Genomic DNA, 19,743 nt, shown 5'->3' with positions numbered 1-19,743 from the left:
CAGCTTGGGGTGCACGGCCGCGAGCACGTCCCGGTACCGCGCGCCGGGCGTGCGCTGCTGCTCTGCGGCTTCGAGCTCGTGCACGGCGGCGAGGAGCGCGGCGCGGGGCGGCGCGGGGGAGGAGGAGCCGAAGAGAGGCGCCAGCGCGGTGGTGATGCCCGTCTCCCAGTCGATGAGCGTGCCGTAGACGTCGAAGCAGAGCACGCGAAAATCGGTGAGTTTGGCCATGACGGGACGGATGGGTAAAATATTGGGCTTTGCTTTGGAATAGGCGTTTTGCTTGAATCGTTGTGTAAATAGAATGATGCTCTGTTCGTGATGCTTTATACACTGGCAGCACGCCCTGTGAGTCGTCAATCTGTACTCTGTGTGGGTCTGGACGCGCCCTACGGTTCGCTACGCCTAGGTCAATCGATGTTTCGGGGGAAGCCAGCATGGAAGATTCTAGAGGCCATTGGATACATTGTTTTGCAGGGCTTGGGTAAAGCTGGAGTTGCTCTGCAAATGATGTTTGCTGCGTAGAAAGTTTTGTGTGCCGCTACCGATATGCGGTGATAGCCAGTCAAGCTCAGCCTTGAACAAGCCCTGCACAGCCAAGACATAACCTGCGACACAAGTACTGATTTCTTGATTAATGAACTTTTCAATGCGAGACCTTAGTAGCCCTCCCATCTTGTTTTAACCCTTATTAATAAGTGCCACTGCTGGAGACATGACGAAAAGAAGGCAGGACATTGTGCCCCAACATGTGTAACCTGCTACCCTGCAATCGCACCGCTACCCCGCAACATAATGAATCGCCTGTCGCTCTGCACTCAGTAGGTACACCATTTCGAGGCCCCGAAATTCACCATTTCGAGCACATAATGGCTAAATCCCGTCCCGATCCCATAATCTTCGAGCCCAAAGTGGCGCCCGATTCTCCTGAACAGGCCTCGGCCGTCATCTTCCTCCATGGCTTAAACGATGACGGCGAGTCCTTTCGTGGTGCGTACCCCAATCTGCCATCACAGGCCCGTAACAACCGTGCCAACACCATGCAGATCTCGTCAACCAGTACCAACACGCAGATAAGCTGCCTCATACGCTCTGGGTCCTGCCCACGGCCGCCGAGCGCAGCGACGCCATGATGCGCGCCTGGTACCGGCCGCCCAAGCTCACCCCGCGCCCGCCGCCCCGCCCGGAGCTCGAGGACGAGGACGACTACGAGGGCATCATGGAGACCTGCCGGTACGTCATCGCCATCGTGCAGGACCTCAACGGCCGGGGCATTCCCACGCACCGCATCGCCGTCGGCGGCTTCAGCCAGGGCTGCGCCGTGGCGCTGGTGCTCGGCCTCGCGTCCGCCTACGCCGGCCGCTTCGCCGGCGTCTTTGGCCTGATGGGCTACCTCCCGCTGGCGGCCAGGCTGGACAGCGTGCGGGAGGAGCTCGCGCCCGGGGCGAGCGTGGTGGAGCAGCCGGTGCTCATCACGCGCGGGACCCGGGACATGCTGCTGCCGGCCCGGTACTTTCAGGCGTGCTCCGATGTGCTGGACCGGCTGCAGATTCGCAAGGTAGACAGGCACGAGTATGATATTGGACACGAGGTGCACGGAGAGGGGCTGGCAGACTTGTGCACGTTTTTGCAGGAGAGATGCGGGTTTTAAATAGTTGTATTATGAATTAAGCATGCGTGCCGTAGTGGCAAATGACACGATGGTGTGGACGCGGTCAGATATTGGCCGCGACCGCACCACCGCGTCTTATTTTTTTTTGCGAAAATAATGGACATGAAAGAAACGTTGCTGCTATTGTAAAACCCATTCCATGCCTGGCCGACTAGTAGTAGACGGGGTGGTTGGGGTCCGTGAGGTCAAAGATGACGGCACTGTGAGGGCGCTGGGGTTTGTTAGCAGGGAATTTTCGTGGCCGGAGCAGGAGAATACATACAGCGCCACCGCGGGTGCGAGTAAAGATGGACTCAAAGTCAATGGTGCGGTTGAAGCTGAGCGCACCGTTGTCGAGGATGTCAATCCAGTGGACCTTGTAGTCGCCGGGGGTGTTGAGGACCGAGATCTGCGCACAATAGTTAGTCGCTGCCACCTCTTTCAAAAGCTCTGTGGTACTTACATCGCCGGCCTGCACAAAGTAGCCGCAGACGAGCAGGTTCTTCTTGTCGGGCGAGATCTTGACGTAGTGGGGTCCGATGATGGGCTGCTGCTGGTTGGGGTCGTCGAGGCGCTTGACGTTCTTGAGGTCCGAGATGTCGAGCGCGGCCACGTGGTTGCCGAGCGTCAGGGTGAAGTAGGCAAACTTGCCGTCGTCGGAAATATCAGAGTAGATGGCGACCGACTCCTTGGCCTTGGGGCCGAGGTCGTACAGCAGCTCGGCCACGCCCTGCTTGCCCTTGGCGTCCTTGCGGAAGGGGTAGATGATCCAGACCTGGCCGTTCTTGACAGCACTTCAGGGGGGGAAGATTAGTATGAGGAACGATGGGGAGTGGTGGACGGAGGAATCTTACGTGGCAATGGCAGCGCTCTCGGGGTTGCCGGGGATGAACTTGACGTCCTGAATACCTTGGCCCTGGCATATGTGTTAGTGGATTGGTAGCAGGAAGAGGGGGGCGAGGGAGGCGTACGTCGGGAATGGTAATGGTGGAGATGATCTTGCGGTTGTTGAGCGTCCACAGGCGCAGAGTGTTGGCCTTTTGGATGCCGAGAGCAGAGACGGGCTTGAGGATGCTCAGAGGGACGACAAAGTCCGACGTGAGGATGAGGTTCTTCTCAAAGTCGACGCTCAGGCCGTGGGGGCTGAACTGCTCGCCAAGAATGTTGAGCTATTCAAGGTTAGCGGTGAACGAGTACAAGTTTCGTCCAGGGCAAGCTTACCGTGCCGTCAACATCCTCGGGCCACTCGTGGAGAATGTTGCCGTAGCCGTCGGTCTCGACAAGGCGACCGGGCGAGGTGCCAACAGCGCTTCCCATGTAAGTGATGAGGAAGCCACTATGACATGTTAGTAAACGAGTCAAAGAGGACATCAGTGAGTGAAGGAGGCTTACCCGCCGGGCAGGGCGCGGATCTCGTCCGTGATGGAGCTGAGCACGGCTCTGTTGCTGTGCTGGAACTTGGGGTGGTATGGGTCACTCGAGTCCCAGTAAAAGGCAGTATCCTGCGTCTTGAGCAGCGACAGCAGACCGCCACCGACGAGCGTCTTGCCGTCCAGCGAGGTGCCCAGATGATGCGGCGAGTTGCCACTGGTGGGCACATCGGCAATATGCAGGAACTCTCCAAAAGTGTCCTATGACAGTCAGTCGTCATCTAACAAGCAGGACACGGGGAGAATTTAGAAGTTTGTGGGCTTACATCATCGAGACTGATGGCGGCGAGGAAATCCTTGTGGTGGTTGTCGCCGGCGCCGGTCCAGATGTAGCCAATCTTCTTGGCCTTGATGTCCTTGGTCTCAAAGGGCGGGCTGTCGAGCGCGGGCGTCGGCAGCTGCAGGATGGGCAGCGGCGGCGCCAGGTCGTTGAGCGCCTCGGTCACGCCGGGGATGGCCGGGATCAGCGGCGGCAGGCTGATGCCCAGCGGCGAGCGCCGGCTCACGCCCGCGGCGGCCGAGGACGTGGGCGAGGCCGAGGCCTTGGCCACCAGCTGGGTGGCCAGGACGAGGGCGACACTGGCAAAGATCATGTTGGGCTTGCAGGCGGGGAGGGAGCGCAGGAGGCGGAGGATAGAGGTGAGCAGATTAGAGAATGAATGCAAGTGACTGGCTTGTGTGATGGGAATTGTGAGCAGGATATGAGAAGGTTATTGGGTATTTATATCCCATCGCGCGTCCTGTCGTCCCTATAGTTCAGACCGAGCTTTTTCTTCCTTGCTACACCCGCCTTCGCTTACACGACTACATCTATCCCGGAACTGATGCCATCCAGACCGAGACAGGCCAGCAGCCAGCCCAACAGCACCGAGAGAAGCAAGGCACGAACAGAGAGAATGTCTTGGACGTCTGGCCCGATTCCGCGTAGCGCAGATGGCGACGAACGCCACAACAATGGCGGTTTTCGAAGCAATACAGCAGGAGCATCGGCCGCTCGCGCTGGGCCGGCTCGGCGAGGAGCTCGCAGGGAGAAGCTGGGTTGCGGATCTACAGTCCAGCTGAGTGATGGCGAAGTGAGACTTTGTAATTCTGATGTGTAGATCAGGACGAAAAACAGGCTAGATGAATTTTCTGATGGCATCATGTCGTTGTTTTTCGCGTCTTGGCAGGATGGCGAATGGAACTAGTTTGGCAACAATGCTTTCCTAGACATATGTCTTGTGTTTTTTTTTCTTTTCTTATTGTACTCGACTGAACCCGAGAATGGATTCCATATCGGCCGTATACAGTCCGATTGCATCTTGAACAGCGGCAGGGGCGCACAATGGCGCACCTCCGTCCCAAGCCTCTGGGTTTGGCGCCCCAGCATGCAATGCAGGCCCTCGCTTGGCATCCTCGGACTTTCCTGGGCCCCCCCTCCCGGGCATCGAGTATAAAAGAAAGCATAATTTAAATCGGCCCCGGCCAAAAAGAAAGCCACATTCCCCAGCCCGGCAGTTGTTCCTGGGCTGTCCGAGCGTAGGGGTGATGGGTTGCGCAACACAATTGGCGATCCGCATGGCGTGATCGAGCGAGATCCCGCCCTGGGGAAAAGCTCCAATGCCGCGGGATACCCAGAAATGCCGCATCCAATCGGGGCCTTGGCAAGATGGCTTGCAAGTTCTGGCAGCTAATGAAAAAAGAACCAAGGTCAGAGACAACTTCATTAAACGGGAGTGCGCGAGCTGGTGCGTAGCGCGCAACATCCTCATTCCGCGAGTGCATGTCGCCATCGATCTTGGCTTGCGAGCAACGCCGTGACTGGTACGGCGAGGTCAGGGCAAAGAAATAAAAAACAAACAACAAAGCTTGTAAATGGAGCGAGTCTTTGTCATTTTGATTTGGCCAACTATGGATTCCCAATCAAATCAAACTCGAAGTAGTCTAGCTGGGCGGACTCGTGAGGCCGAACGTGCATGTGGTGCAACAAAGACTTGATAATATAAGAGCCAGACCCCCTTTCTCCTTTGTTCTCCATAGTGTGAACAAAGCCGAAAAAAATTGTGTAATTGCATTCCTGCACCATCAACCACCATGCGTGCTGCTTCCGTTCTTCTCGGCCTCGCCGCCTCGGTGCTCGCCGCGCCGTCCGTCGCACCCCGCGACGGCAGCGACCAATTCGCCCAAGGCCAGCCTATTAGCAAAGACGGCAAGGGCGGTCGCATCCTAGGTACGATTTGACACCCATCCCCATGCAGCCATACACTCCGTGGCACGCAAAACGACAGGATCAAACACTGACCATCGCAACAGGCGGCACCAACAAGGCGCTCGACCTGCAGAACCCCGATAACCTCGGCCGGCAGTCCACCGACGCCGGCGTCGTGCCCAACCTCAAATGGAGCTTCTCCGACTCCAAGACGCGCATCCTCAAGGGCGGCTGGGTGCGCGAGCAGGTCGTCACCGACCTCCCGTCGAGCCACGACATTGCCGGCGCGCAGCAGCACCTGAAAAAGGGTGCCATCCGCGAGCTTCACTGGCACAAAGTGGTACGTTTTCTTCTTTCTTCTTCTTTTTTTTTTCTTTCCAAAGGAGTTTTCAGGCCCAGAGAGGGCTGACAAGAGACGGATGCGCAGGCCGAATGGGGCATCGTCTACAACGGAAGAATCACCGTCTCCGCCGTCGATGAGAATGGCGTCTTCCAGGTCACCGAGATTGGCTACGGCGACGTCTGGTACTTCCCGCCCGGCGTGGCGCACACTGTCCAGGGCCTGGACGACGAGAACGAGTTTCTGCTCATCTTTGACGAGACCGACTTTGACAAGATTGGGTGAGACGGCCGTCCCCCTCCCCAACTCAACCCCCCCCGACTAACACTGGCCCAGAACCACATTCAACCTCGACGACTGGGTGGCGCACACGCCCAAGGACATCCTCGCCAAGAACTTTGGCGTGCCCGAGTCCGTCTTCAAAGACGTGCCGACGGCCAACCCGTACATCTTCAACGCCGACATCGCAACCAAGAACGTCACCGGCGCCGTCACGCCCGAGGCCACCGGCGACGCGTCCTTTGTGTACCGCACGCTGCAGCACGCGCCCGAGAAGATTGGCGGCACCGGCGGCACCTTTTACAAGATTGACTCGACCAACTTCCCCATCTCAAAGGAGATTGCCGCCACCTTTGTCACGCTCAAGCCGGGCGGTCTGCGTGAGCTTCACTGGCACCCGAATGTATGTTGAGAACTTGTTTTACTCCCAGCTTACCAGCTTTGGAAAAAAAAAAAATACTGACTGACAAATGCAGGCCGAGGAGTGGCTGTACTTTCACAAGGGCTCCGCCAGAGCCACTGCTTTCATCGGAGGCGGCGCGGCCCGCACCTTTGACTTTTCCGCCGGTGACACGGCCGTCTTCCCCACCAACGCCGGGTAGGTCTCCCACGCTTCCATGTCCATATTACAGCATGATACTGACCAGGGTATAGACACTACATTGAGAACACGTCCAAGGACGAGGACCTCGTCTGGATCGAAATCTACAAGTCGGACCACGTTGCCGACATTTCGCTCTCGCAGTGGCTCGCCCTCACGCCGCCCGAGATTGCCGCGCAGACGCTCAAGGTGCCCGTGGAATTCATCCAGCAAATCAAGAGGGAGAAGCAGGTTCTGATTGAGTAACTCGCAAGATGTTTTAGACTTTCTCGAACGCGGCGCGGGGTGGGAAGGGCTGCATTGTGCGATTTCTTCACTTCTATTGGCGGGGCGGTATCCGTCTCAACGGCTTTCAGCAACTTGCAATAAATTATATATCAAAATGCTGTTTAATACATTAATTGACATGGTATCCCAAAATGAATATGCATTGTGACTGACAGCGATCAAGTCCCAAGGGTAGCGGAGCCTAGTTCTTGACATCCGCGGGCGGCTGTGTTTGTGTCTGCAGGGGTTGTGATTGGATTTCGTGTTGCGAAACATCTGCATGCTGGAGCCCAGATTGCTGCACATTCTGACTGGGAGCCACCTGAGGCTGCTGCTGCTGCTGCTGTGGATTCTGCATCTGCTGCTCCTGGCCGTACTGCGAGGCCACGACCTGCGTCGGCCCCAATACTTGAATGGCGCCCTCGTTCCGGCGCATCGCAATCTTGTTATTGCATTCCGAGCAGAACCAGTCCGTGTCCTCGAACCAGTGGAGCATGCAGGGCAGGCAGGTCAGGCAGATGCAGACGAGGCAGAGAACGCCGCCGACGATGCTTGTATGGCGTGAGTGCGTGTCCGAGGGTAAGGGCATCTGCTGGCGGGGGAGAACTCACAATTGCATGCTGCCGCCTTCTTTCTTCACGACCGTCTTGGTGCGCTTGTGGCAGAAGGGGCAGTCGACTGATTGCGGCGTGTCGGCGAGCTGGTGCAGGGGCACGACTTTCCGGGCGGCCTGCGCTGGCGCCGCGTTGGCAGGCGGTTGGCCGACGGGAGCGGCATTGGATTGTTCGTAGCTCGGGGGATGGTGTTCGGCGGCGGCATCTTGGGTCGGGATAGGCTGCTGCTGCTGATACTGCTGCTGCTGGTACTGCTGGGCCTGGTCCGGAGACAGCTGGTGCGGCTGCTGCTGCTGCTCCTGGAGCTCGTGGGGTTGTTCTTTGCTCATGCTGAAGGTTTCCGTCCGCGGTGAAATAACGAGGCACGGCTACGTGCGAGAACGCGCAGGCGCGTCGTCCTATATAGGTGGCATGCGTGCGACAGGCAAGCTCTCGCAAAAATTCCCAGAACGCACCTGTGGATCGGCTAGGCTGAACTGCATATTATTCCCAGTCTCGTGTCGGTCTCAGGCGCTTCGCAGCGGGGTGGTCATGTCAATACTCAATCCATCACAGCCTTGACTCGATTGTCCATTTTTGCCAAGCAACGCCAGAGTCAGCCTCAGCTAGGCGCAGTCGTAGCACGTTCTGATACGAGCAGTCATCGTTGGATCGATTCGAGACGACGCATGAAGCAGGGCGTAATTGTGATACCCACAAGGCGCTGCAGGGCGGAGGCGACGAGGATGAATAAGGAAAAGCTGCCCGCTTCGTGGAGATGAAGGCGATGAAGGCTGGCAGCCAACTGGACGGCGTTGAACAGAACGAACGGTTGTGGCGCACGGGCTGTGGCGCGTGGCTGTGCGCCAACTTGACAGAACATCTGAACATCTTCCACGTCGGCAAGGCTGATAAGCTTAATTCATTCAGCCACACCGAGCTATTTCCATTCCTGTCTCCGATTCGCCGCCTGTTGGCACGTGTTAGGTTACAACTTCAGAGCCAAGACTCAGGGCGTACAAGAATTAACAACCACCAATAACTGCAACACCACTCCTCCAACATTCTTCCTCCAACATCTTCCTCCAACATCAACATTCCTCCAACCACAACAATCCTCCAACCGCAACAATCGACCTCGCCCCAAATTTCCCCCATCGCGACAATTTCCCATCCTCTCCTCCTTCACCTCCTCTCAGACAGGCGATATGCAGGCTCGACTCGGGAAAATCGTCAAAGAATTGCCAGAAACACAACGACACCGCCCGCGACAGACCACGGCGAGACGGACGTGTGGCCAGCGTCGGCACGGAAGATAGTGATACGATGCATAGATTCGTCAGTGATGGCACAAGACGTCAGAGCAGCAAACATTGTCATAGCCGCGGCGGTGAGCTTCATATTGACGGATGTGTAAGATGGTTTGAAACAAAGATTGATTTAGGGCAAAGTCTTGAAGAGGCCTGGCAGTAGGAAGCTGCAAAACAGGAGCAACACCGTCTCCTTTATACCTGTGACTGTCAACAAAGGCGCAAATTGTCACGCGGGGCAGCGCACAGGGGTGAGAGACAGAAGCAAACCATTGCTATTGTCCTTTGCACTGTCGAGAGGGAGCAAACCAGCCCCGAGATCCACAAGAATGCACAGATTTCTGGCAATGAAGTCATTCCCAGTACTGACCTACGACGCAGGACTTGGGATTCGCAGAAACTGCATGCTAAAGAGAAGTACCTGGATCCCCCCCTGCAAATGAACTGTTTGCTCTGAAGTGTCAAAAAGGGAAACCTGGAGCTTGATGTTTCACCCCAATAGCCCCCAGCCATTGAAAAATGAATCACACCCGAACCTGTCGAGTCCACTGCAACCACTTTGGCGCACTTTGGCGCTGATGAGATCGGCGACCTCGGCTAAGGCCCCTGCAAGATGACTGTTTGCTGCAACAGTCAAGCTGAGCTCGTCCGTCAGCTTGACAGGTCACTTCAACAAACGGTCAAGTTCTTTGCACCATCATCCCGACCGGTAGTAGATACGCAAGACATAACACGTGCCACAGATCAAAGCCTTTCTACCTACCACGACTAATCCCATACCAGAACGCTTTTTATAACCTCTCCGCCCTCCATCTTTGCCCGCGCCGCCACAAACTCCCTCGCCGGGAAGTGCGTCAAGAGCTTCTCCATCGGCAGCGTCCCGTCCTTGACCCAGGAGACTAGTTCCGGAAGCGCCTCGGCCGGATCTCTGTCTCCCTCGAGCACACCCACCAGACGACGGCCGTTGACCATGTGGGCTAAGACATCGAGCTCCAGCGTAGCCCCCACGGGCTTCAACCCCACCTGGAGCACCGTGCCGTTCTTCCGCAACGCCTGCAGACACTGGTCCAGAACATGGACCGAAGGTGAGGTATCGAGAACATGCGTGCAGCCGAGAGTGCCGGGCGTCACGCTGCGCAGTGCCGTGGCCATGTCCACCCCTGTACCACGGAGCACTTCTGGGGACGAGTTGAGGCTGTGCGTGGCCCCAAGGGTTTTCGCCAATTCGATTCGTGAATCGAGCAGATCGACGGCAACGATGGTCTTGACACCTAGCTTCTTGGCGGCACAAACGGCCGCTTGGCCCACACCCCCGAGACCAACAACGGCAAGAACATCATCGGGCTTGCAGAGTCCAACATGGGTGATGGAGCCAGCGCCGGTCATGATGCCGCAGCCCAGCGGTGCGTACATTTTCAGCTCCTCGGCATCCCTGATGAGCTTGGTTACCTTGGCCGCGCACGAGACCTTGACCGGGGCGTGGCTGACGAAGCTCGACTGCCCGAAGTAGCCGCCGCCAATGACCTGGGACGGATCGCGGGCGAGAACAAAGTTGGGCTCGTTGGCCGTGAGCGTCACGGCGGCATGGTTGATGCAGAACGCGGGGTGGCCCGTCTTGCAGTAGTGGCAGTCGAGGCAAGCGGCGGCGGAGAGAATGACAAGATCGCCCTCGACATACTGCTCGCGCTGCGCGCCACTCCCGAGTTGAAGAATGCGGCCAGCTCCTGAGGTACTGTAAGCAGCCGCTGACTTGAAAAGGGATTGTACATACCCTCATGCCCGAGGACACGCGGATAGATTCCACCGTAGCCCGAAATGTCTGTATGGCAGACTCCTGTCGCAATCATTTCCACAAGAAACTCATCCTCGTGTGGCTCTCGGGTGAGGAGCTCCTCCCACACCCACTCATGTTCCGAGTAGGCTACGATGCCTCTGCACTTGATTGTAAACGGAGATGTCATTCTTTGACCAGCCCTGTTGCGACGAAAAGAGTAACCCGTGTGATCAGTGATGAAGTAAGATGACTGGGAGAGCATAAAGTCACGACCTCGAGGCTAGTGTAGAGTCATTGGAACCGAGACCCTTCCCCGCATGCACTAGGGAGGGGAACACCAGGTTGCAGGATGACAGAGGTTCGGATAAGATGTATCCGGATATATCTCGCTTTCCTGCAGCATTTCCAGTACTACATCAGATATTGGCAATTCGCCACAGATCTGCGTTTCATGCCACAGACCTGCGTTGCACCATGGAAGAGACAGCAAGAGAGGGAACATTTCGTAGGCTTAGCGATGTATACTCTACAGTGCATTGACAAATTCGGTGATAATCCTATTCACCTGCTCCGCGCACTCAATATGCGGCCAATGCCCACTGTCCAGCTCCTTTGCCGTCAGGTCGGGCACCCACTCGGCCAGCATGCCCCTCTGCGCCGACATCGCCTGCGCATCCGCCACAATGACGCTCGGCTGCTCCAGCGTCGCCCCGGCAATCGCCTGCTCCTCCTCGAGCGAGGCGTTCGTCACCAGCATGCGATACCAGCGCGTCGCGCCGCTGTACCCGCCCGTGGCGGCAAAGACGGCCAAGTGAGCCTGCTGCATCGCGGGGGTGTACCATGCCCCGACGGGGATTTTCCTGTCCGCGGTGACAAACTGCCGCATGGCGCCGACCGGGTGGAGGTGCGTGTTCCACGCGCTGCGGTCGGCGGCGAAGAGCAGGCTCATGACGGACGGCGCGTGCGCCTCGAGCACGGCGTGCGGGTCCTCGTCGCCGCCGAGCCACGACAGGTACCCAAACATGGCGAAGCCGGCCGCTTTCTCGGTCGCCTGCTGGATGGCGTCGACGTCAAACCGGCGGCCCGGGCGGCCCGAGCCGACCGCCAGGAAGACGAGGCCGCGGAGGCGCGTCGGGTGGTACGTGGCGAGACGGCCGAGAAACTGGGCGCCGAGGTCGTGCCCGACGCCGACGACGGCGGGCAGCCGCAGGTGGTCCAGGATCTCGACGACGTCGTCGCTCATGCGTTTGAAAGTGTAGCTCGCCACGGCGGCCGGCGCGGTGGTGGCCCCGTACCCGAGCAGGTCCGGGGCGACGACGCCGTAGCCGAGTGGCGCGAGGTGGCCGGCTTGCCGCTCCCAGTCGTCGGCGTGCGAGGGGAAGCCGTGCAGGAAGAGGAGCGTCGGCTTGCCGTCCCGCGCGGGCACGTAGATGAAGGAGTACGTGTACCCACGGGAGTTGAGCAATGTGCGACGTTCGGAGAGGAGCATGTTTACGGATGATGGATGTTTTTCGGCAGATTTTTGATGCGACCGAAGACTTGTTAGTGTAAACGAAATAGCTCGGAGCCGGTCAGTCGGCAAAGGCCCAACTTTAACAACAGGTGTTTATATCTTGAGTGTAAACTGAACTGGGTCGAACCCGGACTAAACAGGTAGATCAACGTCGCCACCCTTTGTCTACATACACTACGTCATGGTCCATCCTCACTAGCGACTGCCAATCCGCCAAGTACAAGCATGAGCTATGCAACCAATCTCAGCACCTCTTATATCGCAAACCCCCCCTCTGTAAAGTCTACAATCCTCTTCAGCGCCACCAAGTCACCATCCATGGTGCCAGCCTGTTCCGGCGGAACCCACGTCGGCGAGGACACGCCCCCGAGCCCAGCCAGCCACGCATTCTGGCCCTCGTCAATCACCACGTTGCCCGGCCGGGCGTCGCCCCAGACGAGGCGGTTCTGGTGCAGCCCGTGCACGGTGCGCATCATCTGCGCCGACCACCGCCGCCGCACGCGCGCCGGCGCCCCCGCACCGACCGCCCGCGTCAGCGACACGGCGCCGTAGCCCACGTCCGCAAACAGCATCCCCAGCACGGCGCGCGCGTCGTGCACGAGCCCGAGGAGACGCGGCACCTGGACGCAGAGCGGCGCGGCGGCGCGGATCCGGTGGTGCGCGAGCAGCGTGTTGTGCAGGAGCGTGTCGTCGCCGCGCCGCAGGAGCTGGAAAAAGGCGCGCGTCCCGTCGGGGAGGAGCACATGGTGCGGGACGGATGAGAGAGTGTCGTCGCGCGCGTCGAGGCGAATGTTGAGCGGCAGGTAGCGCGGCCACGCATTGCAGAGAGCGGTGGTCAGGGAGGCGCCAAACATGAAGTGCGTTTCGGGGCCTTGCTCCTTCGGATGCACAACCATCTTGCCCGATTCGACGCATAGTGAGTACTCGACGATTGGCGAGTATAAAACGTCGCCGAGTGTGATGGATCGGCCGTAGGACCTGGGTATCCCTTCGTCATCTTTGCGGAGGATGGGGAGCAATGGTTCCAGCGCCCAGCTGTAAAAGTCGCTCCGGGCGCGGGCGTCTTCTTCAAACTGCTCCAGTATGTCGGGGGATATGTTGAAGAGCGCGCGCAAGGCGGGTAGCGCTGCGAAGGCGGCGTCTGGAACGTGGACGACGTACCGCACGTGGTTGCACATGACCACGATGCTAGGAGGCGAGTAGCTTACGTCAATCACACTCCATTCTAGCGTGGAGGTAGTGTTTTGAATAGGACTCTCATTCATATTGAAGTCGACTTAATGCTTGTAGACAGCAGGTATGTATTGAGGCTTCCGAGCGGTGCCATGTGTGCTTCTATTAAATGTCCTCACTGCTGTGCGACGTCATATCCCCTGTCGCCAGTCTTCGGCAATTTTCCCACACCAAGAAATTGAGATCTTGCCCAGTTTGCCAGAGGATCATTGCACAATTGTTTACAAAGAATGGCAAATCTAAAATAGACGAGCTGCGACTAGGGCGTGACGTCCTCGCGAGAAGCGATGATGCCAACGCCACTGGCGAAATTGGGTGTCACAATGGCAAACTCGGCAAGCATCTCTGTGGCACGGATAAAATAACCTACTTTGCGGGCTGTCATACCCAACTATTATTAGATGGTACCAGAGGTTTGCTGCGTTTGCTTTTACCTTCACTCTTCGCTTCGTAGCTGCAGCCGAATTCGGGGCCTTCCGACGAGATCTCGGGATAACCGTATCTGGTAGCACGTGGACTTCCGACTTAAAAAGTAATCACCATACATTCTCTATAAATGTCGCACACGTCGTAGTAGTTGTGCTCCAGGCTAGATGTTTGGTGCCGAGATAGTATGGCGGCGCCAGGCCCGCGAGCAGGGAGCGCCGACTATCTCATGCGTTCTTGTCTGCTTGCAGTCTGCATTGAATTGACTTCACATGTTTTAACGAGATACTATCGCCACAGGACAACACAGGACAGGAAAGAACCCTTCCACGGCTTCTGTTCCGCAGCCAAACTAGTCCGGAGAACCTGAGTTCGGAGCTCGGACTTTCCTAAAGAGGGACAGTTATCCATACTCGGACACTTCTGGAATCAAATAGATCTTTTCATTTTTTTCCGCAGCTATACCCACTAAGCTAAATAGCAGGTTTTATAGTGATGACACATGGTTGTATTTGGCCCAGTTGCTTGGTGTTAGAGGTTGGAACTGTTCATGTACTGAAACGGCCATTGCCAAGCAGGATAAACGATTTCGCTATCGTGGTCATGGAATACTCCTTTCGACATTAATTAATAACTGCGACATTGTTTTCCAATTAAAAACTGAAATCCTCATTCCACTTCACGTTTCACTTGCCACCCACCATCAGCTGGTTCATCCGTCGGAGCTCGGGCCTTTGACCTTCCCAATGCGGAAATATTTTCTCCGTACTCCGGCTGCCGACGTAATTCGCTCTGTGGCAAGACTTGAAGTGCGAATATAGTATTTAAGGGCACACTTACCTTTAAAAAGAATGTAACTAGTATATCTTTTCTCTATATTTACTTTGAGTGAGTTGATCTCTCCAAATCTACCATCAATAATGACGCTCAAAATCACGCGAATTCAACGCCTGAGTGCCGTAATCGGCATCTCTTTATCATTCTTCATCGCCGAAATATCAGGTCAGTAAATACGTAATATTGCCTTCAACTCTGGAGATCTATACAATAAAAGCGACAAGTGCCTAACGAAACTTGGCCCAGTTGGCTTCTATACAGGCTCATTAGCCCTCGTGGCTGATGCTTTCCACTATGTATGCGCACTTTGACTTGCATGATGGGCGCAAACTAATGTTTTCTAGCTGAGTGACATCGTTGGCTTTGCTGTTGCTCTCGCTGCTGCCATTGTAGGTTCTTTGACTGACGCCTCTGCACACGCCACTAACCGCGCTGGCAATACAGGTCGCAGAGAAAGCCTCAGTACCTCCGTCTTTAACATTCGGCTGGCAGCGAGCGCAACTACTGGGTGCCTTCTTCAACGGCGTTCTATTACTTGGCCTAGGCATCAGCATCTTCCTACAGTCTATTGAAAGGTTCATCAGCTTGCAGCGTTCGTATCCCCGACTAGTTAAGCTTCCGCCAGAGGCTAATTCCTCCGCGCTTCTAGGAGTTGAAAACCCCAAATTGGTCATGATCATCGGTTGCGTGGGCTTTGCCCTCAATCTGATTAGTGTATCATTTCTACACGGTAAAGCTTTGCCGCACATGCGATCCCCAGATGTAGACTGACAAGGTGGTGCAGAGCATGACCACGGCCACGAACACAAGATTGGCCACAATGATCCTGAAGACGAGCGCGAGAATCACGATGACAATGGCCAAATAATTCCAGAGGAACCAGCCCCTGTCAACAAGAAGGTATTTTCCCATGCACAACCTTTTTTTTTTCGGGTTTCCTCATCTCACCATTTCTAGCACCTCACCCACAAACACCACGCAAATGCGACTTCCCTCCAGCCTCAGAAGAACTTCGACCTTGCTCTGATGGGCGTCTTCATCCATATCATGGGCGACTGTGCGAACAATGTCGGGGTGATCATTTCAGGACTGGTCATTTGGCTGACCAACTACGGCGGCCGGTATTATGCCGATCCGGCCGTCAGCATGGCCATCGCCATTATGATCTTTGCCTCTTCGTTGCCCTTGGGTCAGTGACATGAACTTGCTACAACGCCAAAGGCACATGCACGCTACCATTGCTCGCTGCTGACATTTCGTGTTCCACTAGTGAAAAGGGCCGGGCTGATTCTGCTTCAAAGCGCCCCCGAGGGTGTTGAGCAAGCCCATGTCAAATCTGATTTGGAGCAGGTAAAGTGATGTCAAAGCCACTGCCAACCTGCAGATGCGGCGCCGCAATTGCTAACAAGCATGCAGATTCCTGGAATCGCCGCGGTCCATGAGCTTCATATTTGGCGCCTGGACCAAAAAAAGTCTCTTGCCTCGGCACACCTCGTCCTCGATGAGAGCGGCGATCAAGCTGATTTTGATGCGCTGGCTAAAACGGCAATGGAGTGCTTCCACGCCTACGGTATTCACTCGGTGACGCTTCAACCAGAGATTCTTCGAGGCCGCACGGCAGCGGAACAGGCCGGGGTGGGCAGTCACCAGGATGGAAGCGCGAACCTAGCGAAGGATTGCCGGCTGCTCTGTGGGAGGCTTTGTGAGGACCTCTCGTGTTGCCGATAAGCCTTGAGATTCTACAGGAAAATTCGGGGAAATTGTGAGCCGGATTAAATACTTGTGTTGGGAGCCCAATGGGGCAGTTATTTTCTCCGTCGGATCTCGGCCATCTCGGAGATGTTTGTTTCCGAAAATAGTAGACAGAGCCCCACACAACTTTGCCGTCACATTCGTCTTCTTCCCGGTCAAACAGCAGCGAGTCTTGCATCAATGCCACCAAATGTGACTTTTTAAAATTGTTCCGGCTATCTGATCGACAGAGCAGAAGATTGGTGAATTGGAGGCCTCAGGAGTATAGCGCCCCATGTCCCGTTGCCGTTGATGCATCATGAACCCTCACGCCGAAGAGCTGCGCCGTTCGAAACGCAGCATCATGAGGGTCAATCGACAGGGTGGTCCCGATGCCCGTCGGAGAAGTCGAAAGTTGCTGTCTTGCGCCCCGTGCCGGAGCCGCAAGGTCAAGTGCGACCGCGCCAAACCATGCATTCAATGTATCCGTTCGCGGACAGTAGAGGCCTGCGATTATAACCCCGGTCCTCCGCCCCCCTCCGCTCCTTCAGCCGGTCATCAACCCTCATCGCCGTCACCTATACCCGTATTACCGCGCTCGACATCGCCTACTTCTGCTTCTACGAGGGGGGCCGACGGTTTACGCCCGGCGCGGCCGCGGGACTGCTCTACTCTCCCTAAGAACAATTCATCGTTGATCGGGGGGCATGGCAGCGCAGCAGGGGCATCAGCGTTCCCGTCCCTGCTACTCCTTGACACGAGTCAGCTCGGCCAGCGATGTCCTGCCGAGTTACCGGCGGCCAATCCGCAGCAAAATAGCCTATTTTCTTTTCGTGGCAAGCAAAGCCGAACCAGGTTTTTTGGGCGCAGTCATTGGGCTTCTACGTTGCAAATGGTCAGTCGGCCAAAGCTTGCCAATAGCATCTCCATGCACCCAGCTCACCTGTTCTTTTCCCCAGTTTCCCGATTTTGTCAATCATACACGCGACTATATGCAGATGAAAGACAACCCCGCAGCTTCCAGGTTTCATGAGTATCTGTCAGTCAAACGTCACGAGCGCGACCGGCGGCGACCTGTGACTACCAATGACCTCCAGAACTCGTCGGGTCTAGAAAAGGCCCGATTTGTTGATTTATTGCCTAGTTTTGAAGTCGCAAATCATCTCATCAACCTCTACATGTCAACCTACGAGACAACGTTCAGAGTGGTGCACGAGCCCTCTTTTCTCCAAGACTGGGCAAGCTTCTGGGACTCGAGGCTAGAAGATTCGAGACGATCCGGGTCGGAGGACATTCTTCTTGCAAAATATTTGACGATGATGGCTTGCGCAAGTTGTCTCGCCAATGACACTTTTATTCTCGCCGCGGGCTCGGACCAGACGGCACTTTCGCAACTCTCCCATAAATGGCTGCAAGCCGTCGTATTGTGGTTGGATTCGATCCCAGAGCATGCTCTCCTAGATCTCCACGTCATGCAAGTCAAGTGCTTGTTGGTGACGGCTCGTCAGGCCATCGCATGGTCCGGCGATCTCGTCGGTATCATGGCGGGCTCGCTCATACGAGAGGCGGTCATGATGGGACTCCATCGTGACCCAGCACTCTTCTCTAACATGTCCCCGTATTGGGCAGAGACTCGTAAACGCCTATGGCTGACGGTTGTTGAGACTGAGCTTCAGCTGTCGCTCCATTTAGGCATTCCTTTGGCACTTTCGTGGGAAGACTTTGACTGTCCGTTGCCGATCAATATCGAAGATGAGCACTTTTCACCCAGCTCCACCTCGATGCCTCCAGAGCGAGACATTTCAACTCTCACAAAGACGACTTTCCAGATTGTTCTAGCCCAGAGTCTACGAGTGAGAATGGAAATTTCGAAACTGATCAATCGCGCTCGGCTTAGGATGGACTCGAATGAAATCATGAGTCTCAGTGATTCTCTGATGAGCAGCTTGAACGAGGCCCCGGCGCAGCTACGCGACGATTCTGGGACAGGAGACGCCAGAAACTATGCTTTCCAAAGATCGTTTTATATGTTTCTCATATGGCGTTCCATGCTGGCGCTTCACCGGCCAGTCTTTTTGAACCTGGTCGATGTCGGGAAAGAAGTTTACTCTGTCTCGCGAATGCATTGCGTCCAGGCCAGCGTAGCCTTGTTGGCGCAATTGGAGCTTGTTTCGCAAATCTCGGCTGATGTGACACCTCGCCCAGTCGACATGTTTTTGCCACATGTACTGCGCCTGAAAGGGGGGCTCTTTCAGGATGACATCTTCCATGCCGCGCTTACTGTTTGCCTGGAACTCCGTCTCGAGCTGAAGGACAACCAACCGTCGCTCCTTACCGGCCGAATCTCCAACCTCGTCAGTCAAAGTGCCCTATTTCATCGCAAGGCGTTGTTTCAGAGTATCGAGAATGCTTTGGAGTACTTCAAGAACAAGGTACAGTGGGAAGCTCGCGCATGCAAGACCTTTACCACTCTGTGCATACTCCACATGAATTTGGAAAGCCAGTTTGCCACGCGCGCTGCACCCGTGACCAACGGAGGCGCATCATCAAGCCGGCCGGCTTTGAGTATAGAGGAGGCCTGTCCACTGGCTTCCCGTCGTTGCCTCGAGTTACTCGAGGGTACCAGGCACAATAGCCACCGGAACCCGATCCACGATGAAGATGACGACGCATCTTTGCCAAATGTGAGTTACAGTCATGCCCCTCCGTGTCTCGCATGCATAAGAAGTTGAAATGCTGACGAAGACCTCCCCCCAGTCCGGTCCAGACGAGGTGGTTCCAGGTAGTGCTCCTTGGAATGGTGACATAATGACGGATATGTCGAATAAGGAGATGAGGGATCTCGCTCTGGCAAGTGTTTACAGTGTGTTTTTGAGGTTTCTTGATATGCTAATATCATACTCTCGACATCAGGATGATCTGGATTTTGATTGGACCATGCCGCTAGAACCTTTACCCTTTTTCCCGTTTGAAAATTGGCCAAGCATGAACCCTTCGCTGTAGTTTGGACCATGCCGCTAGAACCTTTACCCTTTTTCCAAGCATGAACCCTTCGCTGTAGTCTGTTTTGCCTTTCGAAATCCCTGCGCTCTTTGATTGCAAAGGCTTTCACGAACGTTTCATTTACCACACTTCCATTCCATTCGTGACAAGGATATGGCGAAAGGGCCGCCCTCCCGCACACACCTTGAACAGTCGGCGTGTCCTGCGGGTGATGAATGCCAATTTTGGCATGCACCGCACATCGTGTCCTGAACCTTAATCCCCGTATCCACCGGGGCTGGCACATCTTATCTGACATTTTTTCTTAGCAGTGCGTATAAGATATATCGGTCAAACGACTCCAAGTTTATTCTGTCTAAATACGCGATAAGGTCTAGTACATCAAGTCAAGCGATCAATGCCCCAGTATCCAGCCTCTGGCATTGTCATCTAGTTTCCCGGTTCCATTGACAGGACTGCATTTTAAGGCATCTGAACATAAAGACATGCTTAAAACTCAGTCTTTACAATCAGTTGCTTTTCGCAAATCCTGCCAGCCTTAGTTTCCCGCGGCTGCGTTCTTGGACTGAT

The 19,743-nt window shown here is 55.7% G+C and overlaps 8 protein-coding genes across 8 annotated transcripts in view; 3 read left to right on the top strand and 5 right to left on the bottom strand.

Annotated features, from left to right (window-relative positions):
- Positions 1-866: 866 nt before the first annotated feature.
- Positions 867-1,648, top strand: CCM_08725 (acyl-protein thioesterase 1; the record flags this gene model as incomplete). The annotated part of the gene is made up of 2 exons (XM_006673862.1): positions 867-987; positions 1,044-1,648. The coding sequence occupies 2 exons, from the start codon at positions 867-869 to the stop codon at positions 1,646-1,648; spliced, it is 726 nt and encodes a 241-aa protein (XP_006673925.1).
- Positions 1,649-1,820: 172 nt separating this feature from the next.
- On the bottom strand, positions 1,821-3,671 carry CCM_08724 (selenium-binding protein; the record flags this gene model as incomplete). The annotated part of the gene is made up of 8 exons (XM_006673861.1): positions 1,821-1,880; positions 1,932-2,057; positions 2,112-2,442; positions 2,503-2,564; positions 2,620-2,817; positions 2,870-2,984; positions 3,041-3,279; positions 3,345-3,671. 8 exons carry the CDS (start codon positions 3,669-3,671, stop codon positions 1,821-1,823), a joined length of 1,458 nt encoding a protein of 485 aa, XP_006673924.1.
- A 1,480-nt stretch (positions 3,672-5,151) lies between these two features.
- Positions 5,152-6,732, top strand: CCM_08723 (oxalate decarboxylase oxdC, putative; the record flags this gene model as incomplete). The annotated part of the gene is made up of 6 exons (XM_006673860.1): positions 5,152-5,287; positions 5,371-5,606; positions 5,694-5,887; positions 5,943-6,288; positions 6,362-6,483; positions 6,540-6,732. The coding sequence occupies 6 exons, from the start codon at positions 5,152-5,154 to the stop codon at positions 6,730-6,732; spliced, it is 1,227 nt and encodes a 408-aa protein (XP_006673923.1).
- A 223-nt stretch (positions 6,733-6,955) lies between these two features.
- CCM_08722 (LPS-induced tumor necrosis factor alpha factor) lies at positions 6,956-7,696 on the bottom strand (the record flags this gene model as incomplete). The annotated part of the gene is made up of 2 exons (XM_006673859.1): positions 6,956-7,304; positions 7,365-7,696. The coding sequence occupies 2 exons, from the start codon at positions 7,694-7,696 to the stop codon at positions 6,956-6,958; spliced, it is 681 nt and encodes a 226-aa protein (XP_006673922.1).
- Positions 7,697-9,424: 1,728 nt separating this feature from the next.
- CCM_08721 (alcohol dehydrogenase, putative) lies at positions 9,425-10,617 on the bottom strand (the record flags this gene model as incomplete). The annotated part of the gene is made up of 2 exons (XM_006673858.1): positions 9,425-10,380; positions 10,428-10,617. The coding sequence occupies 2 exons, from the start codon at positions 10,615-10,617 to the stop codon at positions 9,425-9,427; spliced, it is 1,146 nt and encodes a 381-aa protein (XP_006673921.1).
- A 339-nt stretch (positions 10,618-10,956) lies between these two features.
- On the bottom strand, positions 10,957-11,919 carry CCM_08720 (epoxide hydrolase, putative; the record flags this gene model as incomplete). Its single annotated transcript, XM_006673857.1, has 1 exon — positions 10,957-11,919. The coding sequence occupies one exon, from the start codon at positions 11,917-11,919 to the stop codon at positions 10,957-10,959; it is 963 nt and encodes a 320-aa protein (XP_006673920.1).
- A 278-nt stretch (positions 11,920-12,197) lies between these two features.
- CCM_08719 (uncharacterized protein) lies at positions 12,198-13,208 on the bottom strand (the record flags this gene model as incomplete). The annotated part of the gene is made up of 1 exon (XM_006673856.1): positions 12,198-13,208. One exon carries the CDS (start codon positions 13,206-13,208, stop codon positions 12,198-12,200), a length of 1,011 nt encoding a protein of 336 aa, XP_006673919.1.
- Positions 13,209-14,522: 1,314 nt separating this feature from the next.
- Positions 14,523-19,743, top strand: part of CCM_08718 (metal ion resistance protein/transporter (Zrc1), putative) — a gene marked incomplete at both ends in the record, with an annotated part of 5,576 nt that continues 355 nt past the window's right edge. Inside the window, 11 exons of the mRNA XM_006673855.1 lie at positions 14,523-14,604; positions 14,686-14,735; positions 14,784-14,828; positions 14,884-15,031; positions 15,089-15,169; positions 15,224-15,339; positions 15,397-15,628; positions 15,710-15,789; positions 15,856-16,074; positions 17,268-18,854; positions 18,928-19,033. Of these exons, the coding sequence (XP_006673918.1) occupies positions 14,523-14,604; positions 14,686-14,735; positions 14,784-14,828; positions 14,884-15,031; positions 15,089-15,169; positions 15,224-15,339; positions 15,397-15,628; positions 15,710-15,789; positions 15,856-16,074; positions 17,268-18,854; positions 18,928-19,033 (2,746 nt within the window). The remainder of the gene's footprint in view (positions 14,605-14,685; positions 14,736-14,783; positions 14,829-14,883; positions 15,032-15,088; positions 15,170-15,223; positions 15,340-15,396; positions 15,629-15,709; positions 15,790-15,855; positions 16,075-17,267; positions 18,855-18,927; positions 19,034-19,743) is intronic.

Source organism: Cordyceps militaris (assembly GCF_000225605.1).
Source record: "Cordyceps militaris CM01 unplaced genomic scaffold CCM_S00007, whole genome shotgun sequence".
NCBI lineage: Eukaryota > Fungi > Ascomycota > Sordariomycetes > Hypocreales > Cordycipitaceae > Cordyceps > Cordyceps militaris.
The sequence above is the reverse complement of the archived record's forward strand: the minus strand, read 5'-3'. Positions and strand labels throughout refer to the sequence as shown.